Source organism: Oncorhynchus mykiss, chromosome 27, assembly GCF_057628025.1.
Source record: "Oncorhynchus mykiss isolate SJ-2025 chromosome 27, ASM5762802v1, whole genome shotgun sequence".
Taxonomy (NCBI): domain Eukaryota; kingdom Metazoa; phylum Chordata; class Actinopteri; order Salmoniformes; family Salmonidae; genus Oncorhynchus; species Oncorhynchus mykiss.
In genome coordinates this window covers 18943609-18953034 of record NC_143048.1, presented here as the reverse complement: position 1 = coordinate 18953034, position 9426 = coordinate 18943609, and the positions used below count along the sequence as shown (strand labels likewise).

General features: G+C 44.2%; 1 protein-coding gene across 9 annotated transcripts; it reads left to right on the top strand.

Moving 5' to 3' along the window:
• Positions 1–235: 235 nt before the first annotated feature.
• Positions 236–8911, top strand: LOC110507670 (arfaptin-2). 9 transcript variants are annotated; one of them, XM_021587804.3, is made up of 11 exons: positions 236–488; positions 1021–1122; positions 1282–1314; positions 1732–1840; positions 2287–2382; positions 3281–3382; positions 3949–4064; positions 4350–4571; positions 4792–4949; positions 6582–6756; positions 6863–8911. In XM_021587804.3, exons 2-11 carry the CDS (start codon positions 1030–1032, stop codon positions 7016–7018), a joined length of 1260 nt encoding a protein of 419 aa, XP_021443479.1. In that variant the 5' UTR covers positions 236–488; positions 1021–1029; the 3' UTR covers positions 7019–8911. The 9 variants fall into 9 exon arrangements, with proteins under 9 accessions (XP_021443479.1, XP_021443482.1, XP_021443483.1 ...); XM_021587803.3 differs by having other exon boundaries at positions 256–488; positions 1021–1134; XM_021587807.3 differs by lacking the exon at positions 2287–2382.
• The last annotated feature ends 515 nt before the right edge of the window (positions 8912–9426 follow it).

Here is a 9426-nt window from a genome sequence, read left to right as displayed (position 1 = left end):
CCAACCCTGCTGAGAACCATAAAGATGCTGGAGTTCAACCATTTAATCGTAAAACTATTATTCATATCCACAAAATCCAATAACTCAAAACCTCCTCCTGCCCTAGTTGCAGAGAGAACTTCATTTTTAAGGTGGTGATGTTTGTTTTTCCACACAAACCAAACAATCCAAATCACTAAATGGTTGAGGGCAGTAGGGAGTTGATGTCGTCAGCTGTTCGACGTGGCGACTTGACGTAGTTTTACGCGTAGCGCCAGAGGAAGGAAGGAGGGACTGGGCTTCAGGGATTTTATCTGCATACTGTGTCAGGTTCTACCGGGGGATGCTAACGGAATAACGACCACAGTCATGCGTTCATCAACATACGAAAAATAAACATTGCAACGGTGTCATTCCGTTCATAATAGTAATATTTGATGAAATACCGTGTGGAATAAGCAGCTATATTTTACATTTTGGGAGATTTGACTACTGCACCTACACAGCAGGTAACGTTAGCTAGCTAACTGTGATCATCATCATTTTCAGCAGCACCACCAGTTTAGCCAGCTGGCTAGGGACGCAAGGTTGGAGCTAGCTAGCTATGTGTTGTATTGCTGGGACTAACAAGCTAACTAGATACAATACGAATGATGATCACGAATAGCTAGCTATGGCTGCTATAATGTGTTGTGAAATGTGATTGCTTGTTGTGAGAGCAGGTTATCGTTGCTTTCAGCACTGTAACTGTACCAGTGGACAGATCAGCCAGCTGGCTAAGGAATATGGACACTGCATATTTACATATCACAGCTGGCTAAGGAATATTGACACTGCATATTTACATATCACAGCTGGCTAGGCTGGATATTATCCTGAATTAGGCAGATTTTACTCATATTTACATTGAAACCATTCCTATCATTAATGTGAAAAGCTCAGTGTGTGATGATTGTGCTCTCTCTCTCTTCATCACCTCTCTTTCTCCATCTCTCCATCTCCCATCTCTTTGTCTCTCTCCCAATGCTCTCTCTCCTGCAGACGACCACCATGGCAGACAGTTTTATGGGCAAGGCGGCTACCATGGAGATTCCTATCAACAGCAACGGAGAGACCCTGGCTGAGGATGACAGTTTGGAGCAGGTGGGTCATATGGTCTGTGTCCCATGGGAATAGGGTGCCATTTGGGATACAGTTACTATGTACAGTATTTATATGTATACTGTGTGTGGTGACCTCTCATTACATCAACTATTTGTTTGTGTATTTTATTGTACTGTATTATGTCTCACTTCTGTGCAGGCTGCAAAGATTCAGTGGACCTTAGATGAGAAGGTAGGGATATGCAGTAGAAGGGATGAGAGAGAGTGTGTCACGTCGTGGTTGGGGAACTGTAGATTTAGATGTAGTGTACGTGTTAACATGGACGACTTTCAGACTAACCACAATAAACCTTCATCAATAGGTTTACTCCTAATTGTTTTTCACTTAATCTACTGAACCATTTTCATGTGTGTGAGTGTCTGTGTACAACAAAGATTAGGCCTATATGGAAGGTCTTCGTCAGATTGACAATATACTCTACAGCAGCGTTACGCATTAGTCAGTCCCTCCAGGATTCGCATTTGTTTTTTGGCGCAGCAAAATCAAGTGTTTTTGGCCGCAAATATCATACATCTCTGCAAAATCTGTGAGGTACTGATTAGAGTTAGGCTATATCTATTTCATTGATGTGTTGTGGCTTCACCTTAGGACCTGCAGCAGGTGATGGTGTCTGGTCCCAACCTGAATGAGACCAGCATCGTGTCTGGAGGCTACGGAGGACCTGCAGGGGGCATCATACCCACCTCCTCCATCAAAGGTACACACAGCTCTACTGCTTTCACTAGCTCCATTAAAGGTACAGACAGCTCTCTCTCGCTCCGTACTGCTCTCATTGCTTTGCATTACTGGAATGCCCACTTAATTATGTCCACTTAGGCCTTATTAAATCAATGAATTGCCTAGTCCCTTAAGCAATGTCTGTGCTGCTTGCTTGGTTTGTTAGCATTAAGAATGGTGAAGACTACATTTTCAACTGCCCCAATGTGGTTTGTCCTGATGGAATTAAATTCAGTTTTTTGTTTATTTTAGGAGGTTGCCTGCATGCTGTTCTGCATCAGTGACTCTATTTTGACCTAACTTTCTTTCTGATCTTTCAGGAGTCTATGAGTAGCAAACAGTCTCTCTACTGTATTGGCTATTTTGATTTTAAGATCTACTTCCTACTCTCTCTTACTGACTATCTTAACCAACCCTGTCCTCCAGGCCCTGCTATCCACTTCAACCCTCAGTATGTGGACAGGAGACGTCCCCCTGCCCTTAACTGTGCCCTTGTCCCTGGAGCCGAACCTCAGCCCACAGGTGGCTTTACACTGAGCTCAATTGTTTTTTGTGAAGTCACACAAAGTATCTGCGCATGTGTACAGGTTTGTTTCATGCTGTTCACAGCGTGGAGGCCAGGGCACCAAGACAGCGGAGAAGTTGAGCCTCTAGCTTCAACGCTCTTAGTTGTTGTGGAAATTGACCCTCTGTGCTGTTTACTCTCTGCATCTACGTCATATTGCTGAGTCTGCCTGTTTACAATTTCAAGGGTGTTTTCATTAGTTACTCTTTCATTCTGTGGGAGAATGAGCCCTGCCTGTAGCCTGGGTTGCTGTTTAACCCCAGACACTGTTGAAGTCCCTCACTTCAAGAACACGGTGTACCTGTTGTCTACAGATGTCATGGGAAAGAAGGGCATGCTGCTGTACTGTCTAATGCATACTGAATGCATGTCGGTGGATGTTAACTAAAAAACTGGATATGTTTACTAACCTGATTGACTTCATTGCAGAGCTGTTTGATTTACTGTGTTATGTTTGCGTGAATGTTTCTAATGATGACAACTGCATCCCGAATGGATAGGGCACTACTTTTGACCAGAGCCCTATGGCTCCCCCATAGGGAATAGGGTGCCATTTTGGATGCATACTATGTATGCAAATGTCACATGAAGTGGTTAACGAATGAAATATTGAGGTTCATTAAATCATGACATGTGCATAATTTCATACTCTACTGCTACTTATGTTCTCCACATGTTCATATTTCATATTTTTCTCCATCTGCTTTTTTATTCTGTTGTTTTTTTGACATGGAAAACCTGTGTGACTCACTATCACATCCTCTCTAACACCTTCACCAACCTTCATCTATTCTCTCCATCTCATATATCACATCTCTTCTCCCCATCCCCCCCCCCCCCCCATGTCCATTCCAGACCTGCGAATGAAGTCCAGGGCACAGGGTGTAGGTCTGGTCCCCAGCCAGTCAGCAGCCAGCAGGATAGCCAACCAGAACCAGACTGACCAGCCATTCACAGGTACCAGAGAAGTAGGGTTGCAAAATTCCAGGTTCACCAAAATTCCCAGGTCTTCTAGAAATCCTGGCCGGAAGATTTCCAGAATTGGAAGGTAAATTCTAGAATTACTATAAGCACTACATTTTGAATTCTGCAACCAGGGTTTCTGGAAAAAGTGGACATTTTACCTGGGAATGCTACTGGATCTTTCCAGCCCTACACTGGACCCATACAGCACCACCCTCCTTTACTCCACTTCACCTTGTTCACTCATTCATTTCATTCACTCTCAACCGATCACTCAATCACTGTCATACTATTTGTCTCGAAGACATACTTGGTACATGAAATGAATATTTCAGGTCTTTGCTTTGAGGAGTAGTGATGAGGAGAGTGCCCAAGGAAGCACTGATCTTTCTGTGTATCGCAGCGCTACTGACTGAAGCTGGTTTTGTGACGGCGGTCATAGTAAATGAGATGAAAGGTCCATCTTATTTACTATAGACTTTATCAACTAGGTCTCAGCATCTAACCACTTTAAGGAATCCTCTAAGAGTGAGAAGGTTATTTATTATCCTTTGTGTCAGGGTCGGGGATGCACCACAGTAACAGCAACCAGAACATGTCAGTGGAGGAGGCTAATCGTGGTGTGGCTGTGGAGAAACTAGACAGCGTTAAGAAGTGGGGCATCAACACCTACAAGGTACAGAACAGAACCTTTCTCCTGGAGAAAATGTGTTGAAGCCATCCTTCATTGAATCCTCACTGTGTTCTATGGGTGTGATTGCGACAGCACTGGTATGATCAGTTGTCTTCATACAAGACTGGAAATAATTTCCTCCTTGGAAAGCAAGTAACTCTTCTATTCAGTTCTATTCTGATCACATCTCTCCATGTCGTCTTTATCCCAGTGTGCCAAGCAGATGTTCTCATCTCCTGTTCTCTCCTTTATCCTAATCACATCTCTTCCTCTCCATCTTTACACCAGTGTACCAAGCAGATGTTCTCTGAGCGGTTCGGCCGTGGTTCTCGGACGGTGGACCTGGAGCTGGAGGCCCAGATAGACGTGCTCAGGGACACCAAGAGGAAGTACGAGTCTGTCCTGAGACTGACCAGCGCCCTGACCAGCCACTTCTACAACCTGGTCCAGACCCAGCAGGCCCTGGGGGACACCTTCGCGGACCTCAGCCAGAAATCACCTGAACTACGGGTAAGAAAGACCTCTAACTCCTGACCCCTGACCTTAACCCGTAGACCTCAGCCCAGCCAGAAATCAGCTGCAGATGGCACACTGTGTGAAATTGGCCTCCAGAAATGTAGCCTGAAAATCCAGCCTGTCAGTTTCACTTTGGAATCCACGCTACCTTACTGACTGTTCCTCTAAACGAGATATTTATTGAGGTTGTAAACGCAAGTGTTTGTGTCCACAGGATGAGTTTGGCTACAACGCGGAGACCCAGAAGTTGTTGTGTAGGAATGGGGAGGCTCTTCTTGGAGCCATCAACTTTTTTGTGTCCAGCATCAATACACTGGTCAACAAGACAATGGAGGACACACTGATGACCATCAAACTGTACGAGGCTGCAAGGTAACAACGAAGATGGGGAAGGTTAAAAAGATGCAGGGCGGCCGCCCCACTGCATCGCAGTCCTAGCTGTGCCACTAGAGAATCTGAGTTTGAGTCCAGGCTCTGTCGCAACCGGCCGCGACCGGGAGACCCATGGGGCGGTGCACGATTGGCCCAGCGTCGCTCGGGTTAGGGGAGGGTTTGGCCGGCAGGGATATCCTTGTCCCATCGCACGTTAGCGACTCCTGTGGCGGGCCGGGCGTAAGGCACGCTGACACAGTCGCCAGGTGTACGGTGTTTCCTCCGACACATTGGTGCGGCTGGCTTCCGGGTCAAGTGGGCATTGTTAAGAAGCAGTGCGGCTTGGTTGGGTTGTGTTTCGGAGGACGCACGGCTCTCGTCCTTTGCCTCTCCCGAGTCCGTACAGGAGTTGTAGCGATGAGACAAGACTGTCACTACCAATTGGATACTACGAAATTGGGGAGAAAAAAGGGTAAAACATAATAAAAAATAAAGGTGCAGGGCCTGGAGATTCTGTAGTAGTTTCCTCCTTATAACAGTTTCAAATGATCATACTGACAAATTATGAGGTTTTACAGTCTTTTTTTACAGAGATCTGTGCTCCTTAACACCATGAAAATGTGGCCCTATATCTATGATTGCCAGAGACATTATATAGAGTGTGTTTGACATGACATCATAGTTCTGTGTGTCAGGCTGGAGTGTGATGTGTACCATGCATACCTGGAGGAGTTGAACCTGGGTTTGAGGGTTATACGTTGTTACAGGGTGTTTTATAGGATTGGGTGGTATACCGTATACTCTGAGGTATTTTTTTTTGTTGAATATTTCTAGCTACTTTTTAAGTACATACCTGCAGTCAACTTGTGCAATATGTTAGGAGATGAAACAGATCGTGTTCTTCATTTCACCTGTCAAATTATTTTACATTATGAAGCTGCAGTTACTTACTGCAGTTCCCCAGAACAGTTAAGCCAGTCACGTGTCGGTTTATAAATAGCACAACGGGAGACAGCAGGAGCTGGTGAGTTGATAGCGTTCTTTATCTATCGGAGAGTCTCTGTTATGCGGTGCACATGAGGTGATGAAGTTACACTTGAATGCAATTCACTATTAAATGTTTGCCATCAGTCATCGTATAACGGCTTTCTGCCGTGTTTGAGAAGTCAAAGAGCTCTGGATGGGTTGTCTGTACAGCTGCCGTTTGATCCCTGTGCTTCCTACTAGTGTTTTTCCCCTCCATTCTTCTCCCCTCTGCTCCATTTACACATGCTGCTCTTCCTTCAGAAAAGCATGCATCACAACTTTCGTAATTTGCACAATTTCTCTCGTTCACCTTTACTTGTAAATGTCCACACTCACTGAAAATGACATTCGGTAGCAACTAAGTATACTTGTATAACTTTATGAGCGGGATTTGCCTCTCTTCAATTAGTTTGGTTTTGCTCATTAGCATTTAGCTAACAGCATCTGTGTGATTTTTTTTTGTTTTTTGTGTGTGTGTTTTTAGTTCCCCCCTGTGTACTATGCTGGTAATACCATAAACCCGGGATGGCAGAAGAACTAACGGTATGACTGGATACCGCCCAAGCCTATTTCTTTACGCTGCCTCTCTTCCCCTCTCTCTCCCAGGCTGGAGTTTGATGCGTACAGGGCCGACCTGGAGGAGTTGAGTCTGGGTCCTCGTGATGCTGCCACCATGGTGCGTATAGAGGTGTCCCAGCAGCAGTACCAGGTGCAGAGAGACAAGTACGAACGGCTGCGCTCAGACGTCACCATCAAACTCAAGTTCCTGGAAGAGAACAAGGTAGGTTAGTTAGTTAGTTATTAGTTAGTTAGTTAGTTAGTTAGTTATTTGGTTAGTTAGTTTACAATAATGCTACATCACACTCTCTCTTTTTCTGTGTGTGTAGGTGAAGGTGATGCACAAGCAGCTGCTGCTCTTCCATAATGCTATCTCAGCCTACTTCGCTGGGAACCAGCAGCAGTTGGAACAGACACTGAGACAGTTCAACGTCAAGTTAAAGCCCCCAGGGTCAGACAAGCCCTCCTGGCTGGAGGAGAGCTAGAGTGATCAGCTCCCAGTCTCCTGGGCTTGTATGTATCAAGCATCTCAGAGTACTAGTACTGATCTAGGATCAGTTTTGCCTTTTAGATAATTATGAATCAGATTATATGGATAGGCAGGACTTGATCCTAGATCAGCACTCCTACTCTGAGATGCTTGATACAGTTGGCCCCAGGTCTCAGTCAGGTCTCTGGTATATTAGGGACACAGATGGAGAGACACACTGGGGTTGGAAGAAACAAGAGGAATGGATGGATGAGTAGACGGAAGAACAGATATATGAAACCAACACAAACTGTATATACAAACCAGAGATGGGACAAGTAGAGACTAGTGATGATCATACTAAGGGGAAAAGAACGCAGTTCTTACATTTAGTTTTGCCAATACATTGCTCATTCGTTTATAGAATGTCTATTTTATGTTGATTTGTTGTGTTAATAATTATTCTCAACAGAGCGTCATTATGTTGTTGCTATGTAGCGTAACTTTTAATTTATCATACTTTGAGAAGTTATTCTAAGATTATAGTTTACACATAAATGTTATCATTATTTTCAAATAGTTTTCACTCTTTTGTAAAGCGTACTGTAAAGCATTCCAGAGGTCATCATTTGAAAGGTCAGTAAACTAGAAGATATTAAGAATAGGCTATGTATCTGGACCAGTTACATTGTTTGTACCTGGTGACGATTAGAGGTATATTTATTAATGTGCAAAGGGAGAAAGAAGCCTACAGTCTGTGGTATACTATTGATGACAGAAGTTATGGGATAAAGGGGCAATCTTGGATTTGTAAAAACAAAAAGCAGTCAACAATCAATGGCTATATATCATGAATTTAAAAGTCAAAAAATGAATTTGTACCAATCCCAGATTGCCCCTTTGTCTACCAATAATTTTGAGGACAGGAAATACAACTTTTGCATTTACAATAATCTCTCTCTGATTAATCCTGCATATAATTTAATTACACATGTATTGTCTTTAACATATCTAATATCTCAATAATCAAATAGAGTTGACATTTGTTCAGAAAAATACCTAGACTTGGGCCTCCCGAGTGGCACTGCATCGCAGTGCTTGAGGTGTCACTACAGACCCTGGTTCGTTCCCAGGCTGTGTCACAACCGGCCGTGACCAGGAGACACATAGAGCGGCGCGCAATTGTCCTAACGTCGTCCGGGTTAAAGGAGGGTTTGGCCCAGCATCGTCCGGGTTAGAGGAGGGTTTGGCCCAGCGTCGTCCGGGTTAGAGGAGGGTTTGGCCCAGCGTCGTCCGGGTTAGAGGAGGGTTTGGCCCAGCGTCGTCCGGGTTAGAGGAGGGTTTGGCCGGCACGAATGTCTGTCTCATCTCTCATTAGCGACTCCTGTGGTGGACCGGGCGCAGTGCACGCTGACACGGTTGCCAGGTGCACAGTGTTTCCTCCGACACATTGGTGCGGCTGGGTTCCGGGTTAAGTGGGCATTGGGTCAAGAAGCAGTGCGGCTTGGTTGGGTTGTGTTTCGGCAGACGCACGGCTCTCGATCCTTCGCCTCTCCCGAGTCCGTTGGGGAGTCGCAGCGATGAGACAAGATCGCAATTGGATGTCACGAAACTGATTCCATTTAAATGTATATGTTCTTGTTAGGTTTTTATTTTGTTTTCTCTCACATTTCCACATCAATGTTGTCTTGTTTTAAAACAGATATGGACCTGGTGTACAGTATATTAAATGGTGGTTTACAGTATATGGTTTGATATTTCCATAGAGACTTGATGTTTCCCCACAGAAGATGTACAGTAATAACAATCCGTCCACTGAATATGTTGTTGTAGTCATCATCTGTATAAGTACTGTACCATATTGTGTTCATACATTACATGGCAATACAATCCAAAACATGGCTGAAAAGTGATTGGTTCTTCCATCTGTGATTGTCTTCTTTACTGTTAATCAGGCAACGGTCCAGGCGTGTGTCCTGAGTGGCACCTTATTGCCTAAGAAACACACTATGTTTAAGTAGTGCACTATAAAGGGAATAGGCAAGTTCTGCCAACCCTGCTGTAAGGGTCAAGCTGAGTTTTATCTGATTTGCATTTGGTGAGAGTGAGAGCTGATAACTGTCTGGTCTATTAAACAGCTTGTGAAGTTATAGATCTTTCATCGGTCTGTGGATAAACCTACTGTAACTCTTCCACCAGGTAGATGAGGACAGTAGACAATATTTGACACACAGAAAAACCCAAGATTCAAAATGTAAATGACGTTTTAATTGCAAGAATCCCAATCCAACCGCTACAATGGTCAATTTCCCTATAAATACGTAGTTTTTCATTATATTCATGCTCACTGTGATTCAGAAATGTTTCCTTTAGAAAACAAAAGTTTGGAGTATGTGACGTTCTTTGTCTGAACCTTGCTGTGTC

Excerpts from the sequence above, each read along its gene's own strand:
- LOC110507670 (XM_021587803.3), top strand. The coding sequence starts at position 1,030 with ATGGCAGACAGTTTTATGGGCAAGGCGGCTACCATGGAGATTCCTATC. Across the intron at positions 1,135-1,281 it reads TGGAGCAGGTGGGTCATATG|GCTGCAAAGATTCAGTGGAC; the intron begins GTCTGTGTCCCA and ends ACTTCTGTGCAG. Across the intron at positions 4,572-4,791 it reads AGAAATCACCTGAACTACGG|GATGAGTTTGGCTACAACGC; the intron begins GTAAGAAAGACC and ends TTGTGTCCACAG.